This window comes from Parasteatoda tepidariorum, chromosome 12 (genome assembly GCF_982258835.1).
Source record: "Parasteatoda tepidariorum strain Cologne lab strain chromosome 12, Ptep-v5.0, whole genome shotgun sequence".
Lineage (NCBI taxonomy): Eukaryota > Metazoa > Arthropoda > Arachnida > Araneae > Theridiidae > Parasteatoda > Parasteatoda tepidariorum.
This window is the reverse complement of record NC_141766.1, coordinates 56,713,492-56,739,209: the sequence shown is the minus strand read 5'-3', so window position 1 is coordinate 56,739,209 and position 25,718 is coordinate 56,713,492. Positions and strand designations below refer to the sequence as shown.

The 25,718-nt window shown below is 30.5% G+C and overlaps 2 protein-coding genes across 3 annotated transcripts in view; one reads left to right on the top strand and one right to left on the bottom strand.

Annotated features, from left to right (window-relative positions):
* Window positions 1-12,290, bottom strand: part of LOC107452992 (hexosaminidase D) — a 192,142-nt gene extending 179,852 nt beyond the window's left edge. Inside the window, exon 1 of one of the 2 annotated variants that reach the window (XM_071188421.2) lies at window positions 11,955-12,290. The gene's annotated coding sequence lies outside the window, so the exon portion shown is untranslated. The remainder of the gene's footprint in view (window positions 1-11,954) is intronic. The other variant, XM_016069641.4, reaches the window with a different exon arrangement.
* Window positions 12,291-22,620: 10,330 nt separating this feature from the next.
* Window positions 22,621-24,616, top strand: LOC147801101 (uncharacterized). The gene has a single exon (XM_087155752.1). It carries the CDS (start codon window positions 22,621-22,623, stop codon window positions 23,800-23,802), a length of 1,182 nt encoding a protein of 393 aa, XP_087011878.1. The 3' UTR covers window positions 23,803-24,616.
* Window positions 24,617-25,718: the final 1,102 nt, after the last annotated feature.

Below are 25,718 nucleotides of genomic sequence, written 5' to 3'. Positions count from 1 at the left end.
AAAAATTAAACACCTTTTGTAAATTAATTTAATATAGATGTTTGCTTAAATTAAATGAAAATTCGAATTTTTTGATAACAATTTATTTTAATCGTATTTTATTTCCTACGTTAAAAATTAACTAATATGAAGTAATAAAAGAGTGCTTACGAATTTTTTGATGAAGGACAATGAATGGTAATTTGATTTGAAAATGGAAATTATGATTTAAGAAAATATGATTTATGTATTTTTAATTTAACTAGAAAATCTTCAGTGATTGTCTACGGTGTGTATTATTAAAACCCTAAATGATCGATACATTTCTCGAAAGGTAAAGTTTTTTTTATGCAAACATAATTTTTTATACAAAAGCTTTTTGTATTCAACCATCAATTAAAATTTCAATACTTTATGAATGGTCAATAAGCTTCCCAAAAAGTACATTTTTTTTTGTGCAAGCAGCAATTTTTATATGAAAGTTTTTTTATACAATCCTCAATTATAACGGCAATATTTTATTAAAATAACCTTTCATAAAATATTTATAATTAGCGCAGTTTTTTTAAAAATACATTTGGTTGTAATCAAAGTCTGATATAAAATATATTTTTTTTTGACGGTAATAAATTTTTTCGACAATTTATATAGAAGAATGTATGAATGTATATATATATATATATATATATATATATATATATATATATATATATATATATATATATATATATATATATATATATATATATGTCACTGCGAAAGACCGAAATCGGTGGTTGTTGACTTTCACCGGTGAATGTCGACAAACACCAAATACGTCGGTGAAAGATCGAATATTTCATTACATTCTTGTACATTCGGACCCTCACCGGTGTATGTCGACAATCACAGATATGCTTTGGTGAATGTCCGAAATATTTATTACATTCGATTTGATATGAATTTATTCGTGGATATAATTACATTTATTCGATATTGTAACCCTACACTGATGTTTTTTTAAGGTTAAGTGCCACTGCCCGGTATACCCCACACTGATACTTTTTTAAGGTTAAGTGCCACTGCCCGGTATACCCTACACTGATGCTTTTTTAAGGTTAAGTGCCACTGCCCGGTATACATTTGCCCGGTATACCCTACACTGATGTTTCTTTAAGGTCAAGTGCCATTGCCCGATACTCCAAACACTGATCTTTTCTTCTAATCTATCGTCAGTAAGTATTAAAATATAGAATAAATATATCAAATAAATATAATAATATTAACGAATAAATTAATATAAAATTGAATATAACAAATATTTCGGGCATTCACCAAAGTGACTATGTGAATGTTGACATTCACCGGTGAATGTCGACATTCTCCAGATTTCGGTGTCTCACCGTAACATATATATATATAGATATTAAATATAATGCACGGTCCTTCTAACTATACTAGCAATTATTTTTAATAAAACTATGGACGATAGGTTGAAATAAAAAAATAAGTAAGAATACGAATTATTCTAGTAGTGAGACAACGGTAAGAAAAGAAAAATTTTTAAATAAAATACAGTTATTCAATATTGTCCAAAACAAATTAAAAATGAAAACATTTTGACATCATTTTCAAACTTTCAAGGATTCTTTACTTAAAACATCATAAAGAAAAAAATAATATGTCGTTTTAGGCATCATGCACCGAAAAAAAAGAAAAATATCGAATTCTATATTTGAAATAAACAGTGTATCCGCGTCAAACACAATTCAATAGATAATTTAGGAATAATTCCATAGTTGTCAACAATGGGACGTTTTGACACTTTCAGCTTATTATTATTTTAACTAGATCAAGGATTCTCATTTGGCTAGGAATAATGTGGTAAATATAACGAAACAAAGACAAACCTTGATCATTTATACACTCGTGACCAACACTATTCGTTATTTTGTAAGGCATATATATTTTTATGAAAATTATTGACCTACTAGACGGGTAAATATTAATATGGTAACTTAAAAAATAGAAATTCCTATAAGCTTTAATTCAAATTAGCTACCCTTATTATTTTATTTAAAAAAAATGGGAATCTTAACTAGAGGTGCCAACTTCTTCAATTTTTAAGCCAGAGATTTTTTGCAAATGTTAAAAGAAATAGTAAATGCTATTTTTTATCTTTTGGTCTTAAATGATATTAACTTACCATAACATTCAAGTAATTAGAAGATATATATAAAAATACTTCAGCACTTTGGTTATTTAATTGTTATTTCACAACATTTTTAGTATATTGAGGAGCACTTGAAGTTCGGAGTAGAAGGTGTTTTGAAGCCCGAATTTTCATATGACAGTAAAATCGAATGGCCATGGCGAATTTTCATATGGCCAGTGAACGTTCTAAGCTTTTTTGAAAAAAATTTTCTAGTGGTAGTTAAGTTCATGGTATCATGTAAGATTCTTTGCTTTGTAAATTTGATTAAAAGTTATTTTCCACACATCACAACATGTAAATGATTCAAAATATCATTTAAAACACCTCTTTATTCAAGCTCTTTTATAATGTTGTCAAAGTTACAACAAAAATGTTAGAACATTAATTTTCAGTGGTCTGCTATTCTATCTCTCAGAAAGCGTTGAAAGTCCTGATAGAGGGAAAGCGGTTCCTATTTAAAAAGTATTAGCATTAAAACTGAATAAATAAATATTTTTCGCTTCGCTACTTCTTCTGATATAAAAAAAACATTGCATATTTACATATTCGCATGTCAAGAGTTTTATTGTGTTTCTGAATTATCATTGGAAAACGAATATTTTGCGTAGCAAACATAAATATTAATATTGAAGTCATGTTGCTATTACTATTTACGTTCTTGACAATATAACTTAGCCGTAATTTACGATTTTGGGTGTTAACACGTAAAAATGTGCTTTTTTAAGGGTTTTTTGGTTTCTGCAAGTAATACATAATTACTGGGAAATTTATCTAGTTTAAAATAAATTTCTGACAAAACGATTGCATAGGTAAGCTTGAATCGACCTTGGCATTCAGCTTTCATGTGCAATATTACCCTTTGTCGAAATTATCACACTTACTTTATAGTGCATTTTTTATGTGATTTTTTTTATCTCTAAATTAAAAACTAATTTTTTATCGCTATTTCAAACTATGATTTGTCTTTTGTGTGCATGCCACCGAAAACAAAACTTTAAATAAAGATATCGAATTACCTTTCGAACTGCTCAATTTAACACAACGTAGCCTGTTTGCCACATGTTGGACAGGCCTGTTCTAGTTATTCTCATTAATTTCGATAGTGAAATTATAGTAAATTGAGCAAAGTTTTTTTTTTCAAAATTTCGCTATTGTTTAATATTTTAATGACATATTTATCAGGTCTTTCATGTATTTAGTTAATTTAGGGAAATGTCCCGTAAGTCAAAATCATTTTAAACGTTGAAGCATAAACTTGGTTATCACTTTAAAAATCTAGAAAATCTACATCTCAGCGGACCTGATTTAATATAAAAAGATATCTTCTTTTGCTACCTACCACTTTAACTTTGAAAAAGCTCTGTGCTTTGAATTGGAATTTAAATACTAAGTGATGAAAAGTACTATTTTCGTCAGGCATGCGAATGCTAATTATACAATGAAATACTTCTTATTTAACCCTTTCTAAGGCAGTGGTAAGTATACTTATCACCAATTACAAATATCCATGGTAAGATATTTTACCACTTTTAATTTGGGGTTCTAATTTTTAATAAATTCAGCTCTGATGGAGTACGGGTGAGTAAAATTGGTGACCATATGTCTGTTTTAGAAAATGTACTGAAAATTATAATATGTATAATTCCTTTTGCAGTTTGTAGCATTTTAAAAATATATTTTATCATGAAAAAATCGCAAGTTAATAAATTTCTTACTTTTTATTACATCCAATAAGGGGTGGTAAGCATACTTACCAAAAATGGCGGTGAAATTAGAATTAATTTTATCTATTAAGCTAAATGATTTTTTCTTGTATCATTTTCAATTCCAAAAAGATTTATATTTACTATTAAAGCAAATAAATGACCAATTAAAAAGTTAAAAAAGCGTCCCTTTAAAACGTGGTCAGTCAAAATAAAGTTTTACAATTCAATGAAAATAACCTTTTTTAGTAATATTCCATATAGGTTCCCCATATATAGCTTTTGTACATTTAATTAGGCAAACTCTCCGAAAACCTGACAAGTACATTATAAAAGTCAAAATTCCAAATCTTAGAAACTATTTTCTACGTTTTAGTATACATAATATTCCACTAATACATAATACATGAAAATATTTCTTTCAGAATCTTGGCGACACATTTGTTTGGAATGTTAGCACTGAAAGTTTATTTTTCTTGGAGCTAGGAAATAAGGCCTCTCAATCATTTTTTCCAAATAGCATCCAGCTTTTAGCTCTACTCGATCTTTTGTTGTGAACAATAAACGTAGTAAAAGTGTCGATATTGCGTTTTCTATATCCTAACATTGAAAGAAGGAACGTTCTGTTTTTATGAGTTATGCTTCGTTGTATGGATTTTTGAAGGAACTCTTTACAAATAAAAGATTACTCGTAATAATCATAAATTGAGCAAAGTGGAATGAAAGGAGTTGCATTTATAGCTTTTGTTAAAGATATGTCAAGAAATTACGCAGATAAATGCTAACGAAACGGTATTTGTAAATAGATTCCTTTCGAAACTTCAATTCTATCATAATTTAGTCGATGATGTATATCCTTAAAAAGATGTAAATCATGAAGAATTTCTTTTATTTGTATTTGTTAAGAGATTAATAACTTTTGAAACAAAAGACATACTGTAACATTGAAAATAATATGTATTATTAAAAAAAACTGAATCTTAGGGTGTAGAATTCTTAATGTTTACTATTTGTTAATGTTTTTAAAAATAATTAACACAAAAATTGAAAAACTAGTTCAATCTACTTGTTCAGCGGCACTGCCTGTGTTCTCTTCGATACATTGATGTCGAAGTTTCCACTTTCTTTGATATAAATACGTATATATATATATATATATATATATATATATATATATATATATATATATATATATATATATATATATATATATATATATATATATATATATATATATATATATATACACGTATTTATATCAAAGAAAGTGGAAACTTCGACATCAATGTATCGAAGAGAACATATACATATATATATATATATATATATATATATATATATATATATATATATATATATATATATATATATATATATATATATATATATATAAAACTAAACTAAACTCAGCGGCGTGACAGCCCATAGAGGGCCAAGGCCAACTGTGCCTATTTCAGTTTTCTTGACCTTGGGCTCTGGGGTGCAGAAGCAGATGTTCCGGTTAGGTGGGCAGCCGAACGCGGAACCCCCAGTGTTTAGTTCCCAAGCATGCTTAGTACTCATTTATCGACCCACTGAAGGGGTGAAAGGCTGAGTCAACCTTGCTCGGCCCGAGGATCGAACCAGGGACCTGTGGCACGACAGCGCGAAGCAAAATTTATTGCGTGCCAAATCCTGAAAAAGCCTTCTTTTTTATATTTTTTAGAGTTTTTTTCAGATCCGTTGTAAAAAACTGTAGATTTTAGATAGATTCAAAGAAATTCTTCGCCCTTTTGAAAAAACATTAATAAAAACTATATTTCTTGTTAAGAATTTTGGATGGGCCCTCAGTCGTCCCGAGCTTAGGGACAATAGTATATCTCTTTCCTCCTCCCCCCCCCCTGAATACGATCTTGATTACATCACATGTAAAATGCAAGCATAATTTTCTTAAATTGTCTCGTAAAATGATCGCTATGATCATCTTGAAGAAAGTATTTTTACGTTCAATGTACTTCTTTCTCGAAGAAATGATAACCGTTTTATTTAACTATTATCTCTACCAAATATGCTGAAGTTCGTTACAATTGCGGGTACTAAGCTTCTTTCTGTCAGAAAGACGCTGGCTATATAAATGTACGGTCAACTCTTCTAAACTTGCAGAAATGCATTACTATTACGGGTACTGGGCTTTTTTCTGACAGAAGGGCGCTGGCCGTATAAATAAAAGGGCAACTCCTCTAAATTTGCTGAAATCCGTTACTATAGCGGGTACTGGACTTCTTTCTCATAAAAGGGAGCTGGTTGTATACATGAGTGGTAAGCTCTACTAATTTTGCTGAAGTTCCTTTTAATTACAAGCATTGGTTTTTTCCCTACAGATTTTCAGAACTTCTGTAGGGATGTTTGTCAGACCATCGCGAACTGCCCATTGTGCAGCTCTACTTGCAATGTAGAAAAAAACTGATGAAAAATCTATATATATATATTTCTCTTACACGGCGACAAAAAAAAGCCTCATAACGACTCCCCGAATGGCAACGCTAGAAAATCGACCAATGATTGCCGTTAAAAATGTCACATGCCAAATCTAGCTGAGGTTACTCAACATATAGCGTTTGTAAAAACGGAAACTGATATAACCAGCGAGAGTGATCTCTTCCGAAATTCACCCTATCAGCTGCGGCAATCTCATGCTATTAAGGTAGGCAGAAGTGAGCAGTCTTTGTCGATAGATCTCTATTTTAGTATTTTGTCGAAAGCGCTTTTTTTCCCGAATTTATATATTACGAATTTATTTGTCGATTTTTGATTTATATAAAGAATCTATTTGTTTTATTATTGTTATTAGGTATTAATTGAAAAATGAGTCTCAGTCGTGCTGTTACGCTTTAAGATTTTATACTATAGCACATTTCTAATAGGTTTAACGAATTACATGTCATTTATTTGAATTCAAATTTATTTTAAAGTCTTAGTATTTATTAAAAAGGTCTAATTTTTTTTTTTAAAAAAAAAGAGGTTATATGAATTTGAATGATTGTTTTGAATTCTTAGAATTTTGTGCATTTGCACTGTACCAAAGTTAGTAGCGAGCGAAGCGAGCTTGGTTTGCGAAGCAAACCATATAAGATTACGTAGCGATTTTCGGGGGGTTGGCGAGCGCTAGCGAGCAGGGGGCGCAGCCTACTAGTTACTAATACTAAACGTTCTTACGTCTTCTTCAACATATCATCCCCTCACCATTTAAAAGCACATTTGTTGATTACTTGTTATGGAATTCCTATTTCTGAAAACGAAAAGCCAGTCTCATTAGAAATTATGAAGTAAGACGCCAATTAGCTCATCTTTAAAAAACCCGCTCCCTTTCTTTTTTGGAACAAAATATTCAAAAAGTGGAATTCACGGAAACGGGGTTTGGTTGGTAATACGTTGGTATTAAAGTTGAATTGGTTAGAATGTTGGATGAAATTGAAAAAAAGAATATTAACTTAATTACATACAGCGGAAATTTTACACTCATTCGACTTTATTCTTAAAAAACATTCTGCTTAGTTTTTAATTTCTACTAACAGAAGACTGTGTAAACGATACAAAATACAATATTTAACTTGAGAAAGTATTTTGTGATTATCTCTGTTAGTTAATAAAAGTTACTGCCCCCGTCAGCCGTGCCTCAGAAAATTTTGACTGAGCGTGCTTCTCACTGTCATAACTCAAAGAGAAATGAACAATTTTAGAGAAATGAATAAAAAATATTCTGATATCAAAATATTATTATTCCAGTTTTTACTTCTTGAGTTATTTTTCGTCTAAGTTTCAGTTCTAAGTTCACAAAAAAAAAATTGTTGACCGATTTTAAAATTTCGAATTAAAATGTTTAAAATTTAAATTTATTTATACAAAATAGGTAAACAAAAAATCGTGTTTGTTTACGTCTTTTAAACATGATGAATGTCAAAGATTCCCCTTTCACTATGTAATGGGCTAATTTGGTGCTTTATTCTCAAAATATTCGGCATTCGACGAAATTTGCCAATTACCAAATTACTTGAAAAATAGTTCATGCAATACTCAAAAATTAGATTGTAAAATGCATTTTATTTTATGGCTGGAGCATGTAAGTATAAATATGCTAAATCAGAATTATATTGGATGAAAAAATTAAGATAATGTGCTTTTTTGATAACTGTTTCATATATATATATATATATATATATATATATATATATATATATATATATATATATATATATATATATATATATATATATATATATATATATATATATATATATATATATATATATATATATATATATATATATATATATATATATATATATATATATATATATATATGATCGGTAGAGCTCCGACCCACCCCAGGAGGTATACGGAGATAAAAAATTAAATTATTGCATTAAATATTTAAGCTTAAAACTAAAAATACAGTAAAATTTTGATAAATGGCAGTGGTAGTGATCAGTTAAAAGATAATTAACTAAAAATTAAGACAATTAAAAATTAAGGTAATTAAAAACATGTTTTAAAAGCAATGAAAGCTAAAAGCGCCGGTAATTAGCGCCAAGAATTAAAATCCTTATAATAATAAGGAAATTAGAGATGAAAATAAAATCACAAAACTAACAATCCATGAGAGCTAAAAGCCCTAAGTGTAAAAGTCTATAAATAAAAGTTTGAATAAAAGTAGGTGAAGTCTAAAATCACAAGTAGATAAAAGTTCAAAATGTAAAAGAGGCTAAAAGTTGATCAGTATAAAATAACGATGACATGTTCGATTGTTGGTTCATGACTGGGATCAGTTGATCAGGGGCGAAAATGTCCTCGAGGGTTTGTTTTATAATCTGAATCACAATTTTCCTGCTGGCCAATATAGCAAGGAATTGGTGTTCCTCTTCATAGCCATTCATGTGGATTCCACGAAGTGCCCAGAATCTTGGACAGTGCTTAATGAGATGCTTAATTTCCTGTCTCATATCACAGTAATTGCACGAGGCTGATTTCCTAAAATATTTTTTTTGATAGGCCCCGAACACTCTGTGGCCTGTAAGTAGCTGGTTTAAGTAAAAATTGGCCTGTAGGTGCTTTATGCTAGGGTCTTTAAAGAATTTATAAGTTTCTCTTCCCTTGTCACTAGACCTCCAGTCATCCCGTCAGCGGTTGAAAGTGATGTTCTTGATATAAGATTTAATTTGACATTTTTCGCTCTTTTTAATATGACATTTTTAATTTGACATTTACATATACATATATAGAAGGCAGGGCTCGAAAAACAGCCCGTCCGCCCGTCCTCGACGGTCAAAAATTTTCCGCGGACAACGAATTTCTCGAATCCGACGTCCGCGCGGACGGCCATTTTCCCGTTAATGTTCGTGATACATTTTCAATTTTTGTTATGTTACAAGAGTCTTGTAAGTTACAAGGCAGCAAAATGACCCACAATACAGCAACATACTGCTCATATATTGATGTTTTCTCTGTCTGGGAGTACTGCAACGGTTGAAAGGGGCTTTGCAGCAATAAACTTACAAAAAAACACAATACGTACTGGTCTTAAACAAGAAGCTTTAAAAACAATTATGAACATCTACCTAAATGGAAAACCCCTTTCAGATTTCTGTTCAGAAACCTCTGTAAATCATTGGCTTGATTGCGGAACTGGCAAACGTCATATTTGATTCATTTAAAAAACGCAGTACCCTCGGATAACTTGACATTCCAGATAACTTGACCCTCGTCATTTAAGTTATTTCATAAAAGAAATACTGGTTACTATTAGTAACCTAGTATTTCTTTTATTACTGTATAATGTCATCCTAGTAACGACTAATTCATTGTGCAATTTATATAAATGTTTGTAATAAATAGGAGAAAATTATTTTTTTATTTATTTAAAAGCGACGGGTTAGTTTCAACGGAGGACGGGTGCATTGTTGGACGAGCCGTCCTAGGGGACGGGTAAAATTTCTGAGTTTTTTCGAGCCCTGATAGAAGGATAACTTATTAGAATTAGAAATACAATAAAATTTGATGGAATAAACGTAAAGGTTCTCTTCTGGATGCATTCCTGTTTAGAATCCTGATGTTAGAGACAATACAGAATGAAAGAAAAGAGAAAATTTAAATTAAAAATGATGAATTTAAAATTTATTAGATTTCATTGACTATGCATAAGATACTAGTGCCTGAAACCCATAATATGACATTTTTTAAAAAAAGACACAAAAAAAGCAAAATACGAAATAAAAAATAAGGAAACAAAATTTGAAAAATATGACGAAAGAAATAAAAATTATTGAAAATTTCAAAAAAATTAAAAAAATAAAATTAGAAAATTAAACAATGAAATATTATCTCGCTATCAGCTCACACGATTGTATCCGCGAAACTAGTGCTTTATCATACTATATTTATAAAGCCATAGCAAAATATATTAATACAATAGTGCGAGGAGCTCGAAAAAAAGATCTGTGCCTAAACAAATTTTTTATCAATTAAAAATTTTTTTTAACCTTTATCAAGTCATTTTCTAATTATAAACTACTTTTTAAAAAAAAGGGAAATATATTTTATAATATAGTTTTTGCTACCACTGGAATATTTTTGACGGACGATCAGAAGCTTCACCTAACGAAAATTGGTGCGAACTTTCCAAACGACACAATAATACTCCCTGAAATCTCGAATACACAATAATACTCGACACAATAATGTTCCTTGAATCTGATTTAAGACTTAACTCTTCAAATATAAATATTTATACGATGGTAATCATAACTATCTCGTTTCTGTAAACAGGGAAATTCTAATAATGAAACCCTAATGTTACCACTTTTTACTTTTTTCGGAAGAAAAAAAAAGTCCAAATAAAAGGACGTAAGGCACAACTCATTTAATAATCATATTTTTAACTTTAAAACTTGTCACTTGCTGCGCAAATAAATCAAATATGCATTCCAATTGCAAAATTAACAAAACGTTTGATAATTCAATTCCGTAACAATTCTAAATATTTAGTTCCAATTCGTGGAAATGTTAGCTGTAAATTCTACACAATCGAATTAAATACACCTGTGTATCAATTTTTTTAACTTTTTATTTCTTTTCAATCAAAAAAAAATGCGCAACTTATTAACCGTATTAGGAAATTTACTTTTAAAAAAAATGGCAAACTTTTCACGTGCGCAATTTTTTTCAAATATTAGAACAGTCGAATATTCAAAACGCATTTTATCCAGATGTGACTTCGTTTGGATCTTTTGCATACGTTAGCACAGAAACAAACTTTTCTTTTCCATGCAAATCGATCCGACCGTTTTATTGATAAGTTAGAATACTTGTTTACAAAATATTTTGATAAAAAAAAAACAATTCTAATAATTTTAATAACTATTCGCAAATTAACTCCTTCTCTTCAAACATATTCATAAAATCTTATATATTATCTATAATTCATCATGCATAAGTATCTGGAAATGTTAAAATGATTTTATCTTATTTAGTTTGTTTTTTCCTCATTAAAAAATAACACATTTTACAATTATCAGCTTTGTTAGAAGTATAAATTAGTAAATTATAGTAATAGTCAGTACTTCGTCGTGAGATCTCATCGTTTTTTAAAATTGCTTAACAGTTTTCCTAACAGTTAAAATTGCTTAACTGCTTAACAATTGCTTAGTAATTTTCATTACATAAACATATAAAAATGGTCTTTTTAAACGTATACGAAACAATTTTTTGAAAATTTCCAAAGCGTAATTTAAAACTTTTTAAGCATGTTTTTTCTGTAGTTTTTTTTTAATTAAATACAATACTTTAAAATGATACAAACATCGAAAAAAATGAAACAAATAAGAAACTTGATAGTTTCTTATTTATGAAATAAGCTACCAAAGTCTTCATGAACTTGACCCCTACATGAAAAAAAAGTTTTTCCTTCTGAAAAACTTAGAACAAGTTTCCGGAAGGGAAAAAAATTAGTTTTCCCCCTCTAATAAGGAAAAAGAACGACAAACCCGTGACGGAATCTACAAATGCAATAAAAATAAAAATAAAAAATTGCTTTAAACACTCACCGGTTTAGTGGGTCAACAGTTGAAAAAGAAGTTCCTTTTTGACTTCTTACCTTGAATCTTGTGGTCCGAAGCTAGCGCCGCGGCCAGGTAAAATGATAAATTATTACACCTGATCTATTTGACAACATTGGCCACACATGCGCAGGACGTTTTCTTATGCGCGCTCTGTTGCGCTAACTTTGTCTTTTCATTTAATTAGAATTTAGAGAACAAAAAGTAAACTGTAAAAATTATCGTTTGCAAAAAAAAAAATTATATTTCCCTCCGTTGCGACTCTTAGAGGTACACGAGCCGACCAATCGTTTTATTTCTGAGAACGGTTAGAAACGTGAAAGCGAGTTTTAGAAAACTAAATGGGATTAGCGACATCTGGCGCTATTTTCGCACAACTCGATTAAAGGAAGCTGGAGAAGTACTATAGAAGAAACAAAGATAAATTGTTCTATTTTATCGCACTTTTAGTTTAAGCAACAGGTCTGCTAACAAACATACGCATTCGCATTTAAGACAAATATAAAGTATTTTTTTATTTGGAAACTGAAAGCAATAATCAAATTGAAATCGTATTTAGAATTTAACAAATATTCAATGAGCTAAGAGTTACAAAATAAATTATGGAAATTATATTCGAGTTTTAAAAAGCAATAAGAAGGACTTTTTAAATAGTATATATATATATATATATATATATATATATATATATATATATATATATATATATATATATATATATATATATATATATATATATATATATATATATTAAAGATATATATATATATATATATATATTAAAGATATATATATATATATATATATATATATATATATATATATATATATATATATATATATATATATATATATATATATATATATATATATATATATATATATATATATATATATATATAAAGAGAGAGATAATTCTGAAATAACAAATATTTCTAATGCTTAACGTTTTATTACATGATTTGCGTCAATTGAAGTTTATAAAAATCACTAAATATATTATTATCAATATAATTCATATATTACTTTTTGGTTGTAAATATATATTATGGTAAATCTTAGAATTTAGTTTTAAAAAAAGCAAGATATTTGTGTTCGACAGAATACTGCAACTACATAACTATCTATATTTTGATATGAACTTCCAAAGCCCCCCCCCTCCCCAGTAGTCAGTCAAAAATTTTAAAGTGGTAGTAAACTAATTATAAAAGTAAGAGAAAATTTTAATGATTTAGCAACCACTTAAATATAATCAAATTTTTCTCTATGTCCGTCATATTTTTATGCGCGTGTACGGAATTACGTTCTCGAGTTACCGAGTACCGAGTAATTACCGAGTAATTACGTACCGAGTTACCGAATTACGGTGGTGACCGAAGTAATTGTATGCAAAATTTTTAGAAACAAGGCATACAAGACATATGTTGTTAGGTTTGCTCCCACTTTATATAATTAGGCGAAATACTGAGAGTCCAGGACTTCTCTGAATTTTTCTCAAAACTAAAATGATAATCAACATTAAAAAAAATATAGTTCAGTATGTCAATAATGACTGATAAGGACTACCAATTGGTGAACATTTTTTGTAATTGTATGCCCCGTTAGATTCAATTGAAACTGATTTCATTAGAAATAACTGGCCTTATGTTTTTTTTTTGCAAAAATACTCCTTCTTATTTAAAAATGTATTTAGGATATAATAAAATAAATTAAAATGATTCTTAAACTTTTGAATTTAGTGGCAAATTCTTAAATTTAGTGACAAAAACGTAAAAAAATAGAAATATGTTTGTGTGAGATTAGAAACCGCTCTGTATCCGTACATTTTAGAGTTCCATAACTCAAAATTACTTTTCAAACTTCTTACCGTGAGTTAATTTTTAAAAGAGTAGAAAATGCAATTCTCAGAATAGAGATATTATGTAAATGTTGCGACAAACTTCTAGGTGAGTTAGGGTACTTCATCTGCTTCTTCATTTATTCGTCTGCTTCTGAATAGTTCATAATATGGAAACACTCCTAGCGGCGTATGATGATGTGTCCAGGCACAGGTTACTATGCAATTTTAATCTTGATATTTTTGCCCAAGTTCACCTAAAAAGTTTCGTTTATGTTACCAGTGTTGTATATTACATTTTTAAATTGATGAAAAAAAATTAGACTAAAAATGTCATTAAAAGAATTACTAATTTCAGACATGAAATCAAGTCAAGTAATTGCATAAATGCAACAAAAAATTGATTCCCCAGTACTATTCACCGTTATTTACTTCCAGTCTAGACAAAAGAGGATTTTACCTGGGAAAATTGGTGAAAGTTTTTATTTTTTCTGGTAATTTAATGTTTTTGCATTATTTATTTATTTTTTAACAGTCGCATAATTAACATTCAAATATAACTATTTAAGTTACTATGATACGACGGTTATTAACGAGATTGCTTCTCTACCTTAAATAAATGTTTAAAACTTTTTTTAAAAAATCTTGAAAGTGGCATTTTGAAGTATCGCAACAGATATGCTAATCTAAAACTTGAAAAGAAAAGAGGAATTTATATCTACCTCCATAGATATAGGAATAAAATCTAGAGAACTGGAAAATCTTGAACTATGCTCTGCAGTCATGATATTTCAAAAATTAAGTGAAACTAAAATTAAGAAACTTTTACTATTCTCTAAATACTGCTCACTAGTATTTACTTTTGCCCGTTTAAAAAACAGTCCTACTTAAATGTTATAACTGTCAAAAAATAACTTGGTAGTTACGAATATTTTACTTTTTTGGAAAACAAGCAAGAAATAAAATGATTTTACAAGCACTTTTTCTTACTTTCAACCTTGAATGGACAAGTGCTATTTTTCAAAAAGTTAAAGAGCGGTCAAATTATTTTTTCATTTTCAAAAAGCTGAAGGGAGCTCTCATTCTTAATATTTATTTTACAAAATTCAGACGTTCGCGTATCTCTTAATATATTATTAATAGAAATATAAGTGTATCGATTAGAAATCGTTCGATTGCAATTTTATTTTAAACTGAAGGGGGTACTTAACAGAGTAGCGAAAACCCGGCCTTTTCTGAAAAGAATCCATACATGCCGGTTTTTATTAAAAAGACTGACTTTTATTTAAAAAAAGCCAGTCTTCATAGGCTTTTTTAATATTTTATGTTAAGTAAAATATTTATTAAAGAAATTTATTTTATCGATGACTATTAAGTAAGTTAATATCAGTAAAATCTTATTTTATAAACTTAGCCCTGGCAACAATTTTACCTTGGTCCCAGATGCGTTCAAAATTGGCTCGATATGGGTTGCACCGAGGAACCAATATTGGGAAGTCTGGATTTTTTAATAATCGTCCTATATAGGGACAATATCGGCCTTTATGGGGCAAATATTGGACCTATATTGGTAGATTAATGAGTATAAAATATCGGGTGAATCTGATAATTCCGATATTGGTCTGATAGAGCCGATATTGGTTGTAAAATATCGGGTAAATCGGACAATATCTGTCCTATATGAACATACACTGAGGAACCAATATCGGGATGTCTCGATTTTTTAATATTAGTCCAATATAGGGACAATATCGGCCTTTATAGGGTCAATATAGGACCTTTATTGACTATTAAATGGATATGAAATATCGAGTGAATCTGATAATTCTGATATTGGTCTGATAGGGCCGATATTGGTTGTAAAGTGGTTGTAAAATATCTGGTAAATCGGACAATATGGGTCATATATGAACATTCACCGAGGAACCAATATTGAGAAGTCTTGATTTTTTAACATTGGTACAATATAGGGACAATATCGGCCTTCATGGGGCCAATATAGGATTTATATTGGCTGGTAAATGAATATAAAAAATCGAGTGAATCTCATAATTCCGATATTTGTCTGATAGGGCCGATATTGGTTGGCTGTAAAATATCAGGTAAATCGAAAAATTCTATTTAGGGCTAATATTGGGAAAATAATTGCTCTTTGAACCTTAAGCCAAGGTTCGAGATTATTGGTCCAATTTGGGCCCAAGTTATTTTTGCTGCTAGGGTACTTTATCTTCTGAGATTATTATTCCATAAATAGATAAAATGTAACTTGATTTTTTATGATGCAATTTCTTCTCCACATTTACTTCAAAATCGGACATTTTTGTCATAAATTGCTCTAAACCTATTTGAATCACGTTCTAATATATCCTAGTTGTGCTTTAAATTAATTCAGAATGAGATTTTTTTTTTTTAATTGAGCTGACTTTACCATAAACTAAGCTTTTGCTATAAAACTATGCATGACGGACATATTTATAAAACTGTACGAAATAATATATTTTGTTTAAAATTTAAACAAATATTTATTATGGCTAATTTTGTATTATTAATATACTTATGCTGCATTAAAAAAGCTGAATTTTTATAATAAGTCAAAGTAGTTTTAAATTATTGTCCCTAACGCTTGTAAGGTTGAAGCTGTTGCTTTAAACTGTAAAGTTGCAGCACGTCGTTTCTAACGTACAATCACGCCAATTTAGTATATAATTAACAATATAATACCCCTTTATATTATTACAGCTTTTAGAAATTATTGTTTCTTACGAAAGCCGACTTTTTCAGCCTTAGCCGATCTTTTTTAAGTGTTTTAAACCAATAAAAAATTAACTGTCTTTTTTTTTTTGTTGTTACCCTGACTAAAATCTGACAACCCTGGTAGCTCCTAAGCCACCAATAGAAAATATCCATTTTTTATGCACAAATGTCATACCACTAATTTTGTAAAGGCAGTTTATTTATCACTAAGAATAATTGCTTTTAACACGATTTACACGTGCCTTTAAAAAAATAATGATATAATCTTTAAAACGCTATCTTTAAATTAGGATTAAAAATCTAATAAAGAACCAATAAAGATGCCATTTTTGACATTAATCATTAGAAGACAGGAAGTTAAGATAATTTTAAAGAAATGAAAGTACCTATTCACAGACAGACGAGGAAAAAATTCATAATATGGAAGCGCCCCTAGCGGCTTACGATGACATTTCGAGTTATGGGCTCCTAAGCAATTCTTAACCCTTATGATGTGCTTTACGTCCTCTAGAAGGCTTACAGTCTTGCTGAGACTCAGCTTGTATAAAAGATTAGAATAACAAATGACCCTGGTTTGAAATTCGGATGCGTGTCTTACAAAAATTCGATTTGTTCTAAAATTTTCTGCTTCTGTTCATGACCACGGGAAAAATATTTCGCTTAAATCTCAAATGTCAAATGGATTGCATGTATCAAAAACTGAATGTCAAAAAGCTCAAATGCATGCGTCAAAAAATGGAGCATTGGTGACGAATGGGAACCCTTTGCGTGACAAAGAACAAAAAATTAAACAAATTTTTTTTTAAAGAAAAGCCATAGGAATCGAAATAGAATAATAGCTTTCAGTAAAATAATAGCTATTTAAATTAAGCAACATTTTAATATTTTCACTAGCTTATACTGTCAATTTAAATCATACATATTCCTTAATTATTTTCTTCACAAGACTGAGGAACAGACTAGATTAACTTCATTAACCTTCATCGATAATTTACGTATAAAAAAGCTCATAAAAAGTCGATTCAGTTTATAATGATTTATTCTATTATAACTTTCTTCACGCTTCGATTATCCATAAATGTTGAGCGAATTAATTAGCGTTTCCCATTAATTAATGTATTATTCAAGTTTAATCGCATTTTCCGGTAAATCTAATGTATCTACATCATCTTTAAAAAAATAACTAACTACATTTTTTTCATCCACTGCTCTTGTCTTTTAATTCTCAGAGGTAATTTTTAAAAACATACGCTGATTTATTACCGTATTGGACAAGAAAAATTAAAATTTAAAAAAAATACAGTTTAATTTAAACATGTTGCTCAGTTACCTTACGAGTACTGATTATGTCAATTTTATAAAAATATTTTTCATATACTAAAAACCATTTGGTTAAAAAAAGCAAAATTAAATAATAAGGTTGTCAAAGTCAAAACATTGCGCAGATATTTGTTGTGTGCCTTAAATTTATAAAAGCATAAAGTACGAAAATGCTTTAAGATGCTTATCTGGAAATACGCATTTAAAACTAAAATTTTAATTGCAGTTAGTTAAAACAAAAATTCGAAGAAAATAAGAAATTAAGAAATAGAATTATCCGAAATTTTTTTTTATTAAATCGAAAGTCGGAATATAAATTTGATAGAAGCTAAGTTTATTTAACTGAAGTTAAAAATCTCAAATCTGGTGAACTCCAATAACTAGGAAATTATTTTTCTTTTCTGTTGTATGATATTTTTAATCGATATGAGATACATTTGCATCTCTGATTTTAAACCTGCAATCGGTTTCTCGTAAACAAGCTACAGTTTTTATTCCCTCACGTGACTACTAAGTGTACCCACTTCTCCAGTACATAACGCATGGTAAGAAATGGATAATATATTTCAGTTTATGATGCGATAATTCATGATCCTAAGTTTTATATCTAAAGTGCTATTTTTAAAGGATCAGACAAGTATAAACTGTAAAAAACTGTATTTTACAGCAAAAGTTGTTGGCACGGAGACTGCCTACTGGTGCTATAAAATTTAAAGCAAACTTGCTGTTTTGAATATTACACTAGACTGATGTGAAATTTGCAGGAGAGTGTTATTTTGAATTTTTACACAAAATACTGCAAAATTTGGAACACAGTTGTTGTTTAGAATATTACAGCAAACAGTTGCTATTTTGAACACTACATCAAATTGATAAAAATTTCATAAAGTACTGTAAATAATACGGAAAACTGCTGTATTATTCACAGTACTTTTATAATCGGCTGCCATAGTAAATCAATGGAGAGCAAATTATGATAACCGAAGATTGATATTGCACTTTCTCGGTAGCGTGAATATGAAAAGGCACTTTTTCAAAATAACAAGTATATGTTTTTGTTTTATTTCAAACTGCCAGGCAATTTCTTTCGTTATTAAAATTATTCATAAATTCCCCATTTAGCCGAATTTTTGTTTTACATTAGCATAACAATAATGTTTTCAAATTTAAATTAGAGAAATCTTATTGCAACTTATTATTAATTTGTTCTTAATGCTTAGCGGCTTTCATACTTTCTCTTAAACGCCCTCAAATTTTTGCTCATTTCTTTGAAGTGATTCTCTTTTCAAGTGATTCTTATAAACATATATTTAATAAATAAATATAAATAATTCATTTGTTTTCATTAACAGTAAATTGAAATTGTTGGGAAGTCATATTGTGTCTATATACACCTAAAAGCCTATTTAATGCATATAGCTTTAAAAAAAAAAAAACTTACCTTTCAATTTTTTCTTATAACGTTCTATAATTTGATAATTTATATTTTTAATAATATGTGTAAGAAATTTTATTAAAATTTTGCTTAAATTTGTTAAATTCGCGATTCCGAAACTAAGCCTTATCCTACAATATAAGTAAATTGGAGAACTAGTGTAGAAATACAATTTAGTGTGTAATGTTTCTTCTACTTTGGAGCATTAATACTTTTAAAAAGCATGAATACTTAACATACTGTATTGCTACATATTGAAAGTGACGGAGGTTTAAATACTTTAACAAACGTAAGTACGTTTTTGTGTTTGTTTTGGGGACTTAAAATATCATCTGTACTAATTAATTAATATATTTGAGATCATCCCCGCGAACCATTAATATTGAGTCCTCATAGGTGAAGATCCGATCATTAGATCAAAAGTTATTCGGGGTGGTCTGTTTTCTTTTTCTTTTCTTTTTTTCTTCTTTTTTTGATCTCTCTACATTTTTAAATAAAAAAATATTCAAAAGCTTCATCTTTCTATTTCAGCATTTCGCCATTTATTTGTTTCACTCGAAACAATTTTCTGGATGAAAAACGAAATGCAGCCAAAACTGTTTCACGATCAAACTTGAAAAACATTACGTATCTATTATATTTAGGTGAAGATCCGAACATCAGATCAAAGTTATTCGGGGTAGTCTGCTTTTTTTTCTTCTTTTCTTTTCTTTTTCTTTTTTTTTCTTCCATTTTCGCTCTTTTCTTTTCTAAACCTTCATTTTCCCATTTCAGCATTTCGTCATTTATTCCTTTCGCTCGAAACAATTTTCTGGATCGAAAACGAAATGCTGCCAAAACTCTTACACGATCCCACCTGAAAAATATTACTTAACTAATATATTTAGGTGAAGATCCGATCATTAGATCAAAAGTTATTCGGAGTGGTCTGCTTCTTTTTTTTTTTTTTGCTCTCTCTACATTTTTAAATAAAAATTTATTCCAAAGCTTTATTTTTCAATTTCAGCATTGCGTCATTTATTCCTTTCGCTCGAAACAATTTTCTGGATCAAAAACGAAATGCTGCCGAAACTGTTTTACGATCCTACCTGTAAAACATTCCGTAACTAATATATTTTTCCAATTATCTGTGAGATAAGGCAACAAATTTAAAATGAAATTTAATGCCACCTTTAGATGTTTAAGCGAAGAATTTTCCGTAATTAATAACGAACAAATGCATTTTATACCCAAAGAGTTCGATTTGAAAATTAAACTTGTTTCTTCCTTGTTTCAGAGTTCGAAAATTTATTTGAATATTTCTCTTTTCGTTATTTTTCTCGGTCCACATTAATTTTCAGAAAAATAAATTTTTAGAGATTTATTTGATTTCAAACTAAGTTCAAGATTTATGTTTGTAACTAATGCCTAGTTCCAAGGATTTAAAGAAAATTTTAAAACAAATTCCGAACATAATAGTTATTCTTAACAAAATCTAAAAAAAAATGTAAATTTAACTATAACGTTGAAGTAGTATATAAAACAATTAATAAACTCTTTAAAAGTATTTTTATCTTCGTTAATTTAACTTTAACTATAAGGTATACTGTCATACCTTAAAAAGAAGCTATCATATTTTTAAAAAATAAATAAAAGTTAAAAAAAGATAGAAATTAAAATATTATATGGTATGCGTACTGAAGAATTATTAAGAATACTACAGATTTCATTTAAAATATAAATGTGTGCTCAATTTAAACCTTCCTTTTAATGCACTACTATGGAACAACGTAAGAGACACTTTCAGTTTTTGAATTTTTTTTTAAATTTCTCATCAAATACTTAAAGGATTATTTTGTAACTTTAGAGATGTTTAGTCGGTGCAATTTTTCATACTAAAAAACAAAATTTAAAGCTTTCAGAGGTTTGATACATCTACAATAAATTAAGATAGAAAGATTTTTAGACACCCTTAAGAATTTTGAACACGGAAGAAAATCAAGACAAAATCAATCAACCTACGGAAGAAAATCAAGCAATAAGCTTGTGTCGATTACTTTAGTTGGTTCATAAAGTTTCGTAATCCTAGTATAAATATTTATATTTATAGAGATCTGGACATTTTTATAAAATTTAAATTTTTTCGTCTAACGTTTTTCTTTATAACTTTATAGATATTCTATGAAATTAAACAAAATTTTTGGAACAATTTAAGATTAATTACAAATTTGTCGATTTAAAATTTTAAAATAATTCGTTAACAACTGCGCCTGTTACCAGTATTTAAATTAGTTATATTACACTGCGTATGCAATGAAAATTTTAAAACGTTACATCATAATCGTATTCGGTCACAAATAAAAAAAATTTGAATTGAAGATCTTAATTTAAAAAGTTTCAAGCAGTTTTCTAAGTAGTTTTTTGTACTTTTCAGAAGAAAACTCAAAATGAACAGGGGTTGCTCACAAATTTTATTTTGCATAATGAGAAAAAATTTAATAGCAATGATAATACCTTACAATAATCATACACTGATGGAATAGAGAAAGAAAACATACTTTTATGGGCTTATGGGGATGATCGTTCACTATACTGGTCTCATTTTTACTAAATCTTGTTTAATAGTGCAAGATGAAATTTGTGAATAATCCTTTATCGTTTTGATCGTTTTTTAAAAAAGTAAAAAAAAAACAACTCAGAAAATTGCTTGAAACTTTTTAAATTTTTGAGATATCCCATTAAAAACTTTATTTTAGGTTGCCAAATATGATTCCTAACATGTATAAGAAAAAAACTTTTCCAATTTCTCTCTGCGCATGCGCAGTTTAAAGGAACTAGCTTATTTACTTATATATTGCGCAGTTTTTAACGAATTTTTTTAAAATTTAAAACGAAAATTTTTGTAATTAATTATATATATATATATATTGACGTGTCAGTGTGGCCGAGAGGTCAGAGTCGTCGTCCTGGAAAGACTGAGATTCAGGGTTCGATCCGCAGAACTGTAAGAAGATATAAAACTCCAAAATAAGCTTTTATTTATTATTTATGTTTCTTCTAGAAGTTTCTAGAATGTTCTAGCATATCATTTCCTGTTCCTATCACTTCCTGTTATTATTCCTATAAAAGACTGACTGTCTCAAGCCGAGGCCCCAGTTACTTTGTTCACGTTACTTTGTAGGTGTTGAATAAAGCTCTCGTACTTTATAGACTAAGTCCTATTTATTCTACGTGACATTTGGTGGAGGCGCCGGGTACTCGAAGCAGCTCTGGCCGGTGATTTAAGAAGGAGTCGCCGCTTAAGAGGATTGGAGCCAGAATATCCAAAAATGGCCGAAACACCTGTCACTACTCCGATTATTCAGCACATTCGTAATCCATCTTCGTTCTCTGGAGAATCCAACCAAGATCCTGGAGCTTGGTTAAAAGAATATGATCGTGTCGCTAAATATAACAGTTGGGATGACGGAACATGTCTTGCAAATGCGTACTTTTTTCTAAGTGGAACAGCCAAACAGTGGTTTGAAAATAATGAAGGCAGTTTAACATCATGGGAAGTATTTCAAACTAGCTTGAAAGGTACATTCTCTGATAGTTTGCAGTCAGTACATCGTGCCGAAGAAGAATTGAAAACCAGAGCTCAACTACCAGGGGAAACAAGTCTTTCATACATACAAGCAGTACTGGGATTATGCCATCGTATCAACCCTAGCATGAGTGAAGCAGACAAAGTTTCTCATCTTATGAAGGGCATCGCGGAAAATATGTATCAAGTTCTGCTGACAAAAGGAGTAACAACGACTACCGCTTTCATCGAATGCTGTCAACATGTCGACTCGTGGCAGCAGCGACGCATTAATCGAAGGAAGTTTGAAAGATTACCAAATGCCGTTCCCGTTGCGTCTCTTGAAGACAATTTTGACCTATTGTCAATAATACGCCAAGTGGTCCAAGAAGAAATCACCCGACTATTTCCTGCCACTGTTTCAACTCCTGAACCAACTATTGACAGTTTAGAACAAGTTATACGACATGAAGTTGTGAAGACCTTAGCACCCATGACCGAGGCAAACTTCAACAGAAACAAAGACTTCGATAGTTTTAAACCAACGATACCTGTTTCGTACTCAGAAGCACTACGCCGTCAGCCATCTAGAACTCGTGTTGCTCCTTCTCGGCAAACTTATGAGCCACGCCGTCCTCAATTACCCCGTCGCAAAACTGATATCTGGAGAACAGAGGATAACAGGCCAGTGTGTTATCACTGCGGTCGTCCAGGTCATGTATACCGACACTGCCGTGAAAGACAGACATTTCAAGACTATAACCCGCGACAAAGAGAGACGATCATTTCAGACGAAGGGATTAGTCCCAGTAGTCAACTTAGGAGTTCGTCGCCCCAATTTGAAGAACGAAGACGATCACCATCCCCATATAGGCGTAGAAACAGATCACCCTCTCCATACAGGCGTTCTAGTCGCTCCCCATCTAGGCGTTCAATGGAAAACTAGAAGAAGCGCCCTTCTTCGGAGGTAAGGTCGCTAAGGGAGAAAACCCTCCAACAGTGGCACAGATGAAAGAAAATAAACTCGAAGTAATTATGGAAAATAAACCAGTGACAGCTCTTATTGATTCTGGCGCATCGTTTTCTGTCATTTCTGAGGCATTTCGAAAAACTGTATTAAAAAAAACTATGCTGACCGATAAATCAAATTTATTCATAAAAGTAGCCGATGGAAAATACGTTAACCCGATTGGACGTTGTACCATAAGATTGACAGTCAACAACCGAAAGCAGCCGCACGAATTCATTGTACTGGAAAAATGTAGCCATGATGTAATTTTGGGCTGGGACTTCTTACACGCCTCACAGGCTATTATTGACTGTGGCCGCAAGGAACTGGTGCTAGAAGATACCTGGGATGCAGTAGCACATAAGGAACTTAAACAAAGCCGACTTTGTGTAGTAGAGGATTGTGATATCCCCCCTATGACCATAAAAAGAATTCAAGTGGAAACAACAATTGGCTGCAAGGAAAGCAAAGGTTTACTGGCTCAATGCGGTAGATTTCTAACACTGCTACGAAATTTAGTGTTCCCATCGTCTATTATACAGAAGGATAAAGATGAACTCCATGTATGGGTTTCTAATTTCTCTAATCATTCTACTTGTCTTCCCAAGGATATATGCATTGGGCATGCGGAAGAAATTGAAGAACGCAATCTCTGCAGTTTTGACTTCGAAAATGTAGCTGAATCAATCGACAAAGGAACACTACCTGAAGTAAATTTCGATAGTATGCTCTCCCCAGGCCTATCAACTGAACAAAGAACTAGCTTGAATAATGTTTTAAGGGAATTCAAAAACGTTTTTCTACCGAAGAAAAATCGATCCGAAAACGTCGTGAAACATCGTATAAATACAGGAGATCATCAGCCTATGAGCCAAAGACCATATAGAGTTTCAGTTGCTGAGCGGCGTATTATACAAGACGAGGTAGACAAAATGCTTACTCGAGACATAATTCAGGAATCTCAAAGTCCATGGTCTTCTCCTGTAGTTCTTGTCAAGAAAAAAGATGGAAGTTGGCGTTTCTGTATCGACTACCGGAGATTGAATAAAGTGACCAAAAAGGATGTATACCCGTTACCCAGGGTAGACGATATTCTGGATTGCTTAAAGAACGCAAATTACTTCTCGTCTATGGATTTATTTTCTGGATATTGGCAAGTAGAAGTCGATGAAGCTGATCGTGAAAAAACTGCTTTTGTAACCTCTGACGGCCTATATGAATTTAAGGTTATGCCGTTTGGACTTTGTAATGCTCCCGCCACCTTTGAAAGAATGATGGATAATTTATTACGGCATTTGAAGTGGAAAGTTTGTCTGTGTTATCTTGACGACATTGTAGTATTCTCAGATACTTTTGCCGAACACGTGCGACGTCTGAAGATTGTTTTAAATTGTCTTGATACAGCAGGATTACAACTCAATGCGAAGAAATGTCTATTTGGCTCAAGGAAACTCAAGGTACTTGGTCATGTCGTTAGTACAGAAGGAGTAGAGCCAGATCCAGATAAAGTCATGGCTATTGCTAATTATCCTGTACCTACTTCAATTTCAGACATCAAAAGTTTCCTCGGACTTTGTTCCTACTATCGTAGGTTTATAAAAGACTTTTGTACCAAAGCGTATCCTCTGCAGAAACTGTTAAAAAACGATGAGAAGTTCATGTGGTCAGAAGAACAGCGCTACTCGTTTGAAATTTTGAAGGCCGCTCTAACCACCGAACCAGTATTGGGTATATTCGATCATGATGCCCCCACAGAGTTACACACTGATTCCAGTGGCTATGGCATTGGATCAGTGTTAGTTCAAACTCAGAAGGGAAAAGAGACTGTAATTGCATATGCCTCTAGAGTACTG

Coding starts and splice junctions, on each gene's coding strand:
- LOC147801101 (XM_087155752.1), top strand. CDS start 22,621: ATGGCCGAAACACCTGTCACTACTCCGATTATTCAGCACATTCGTAAT.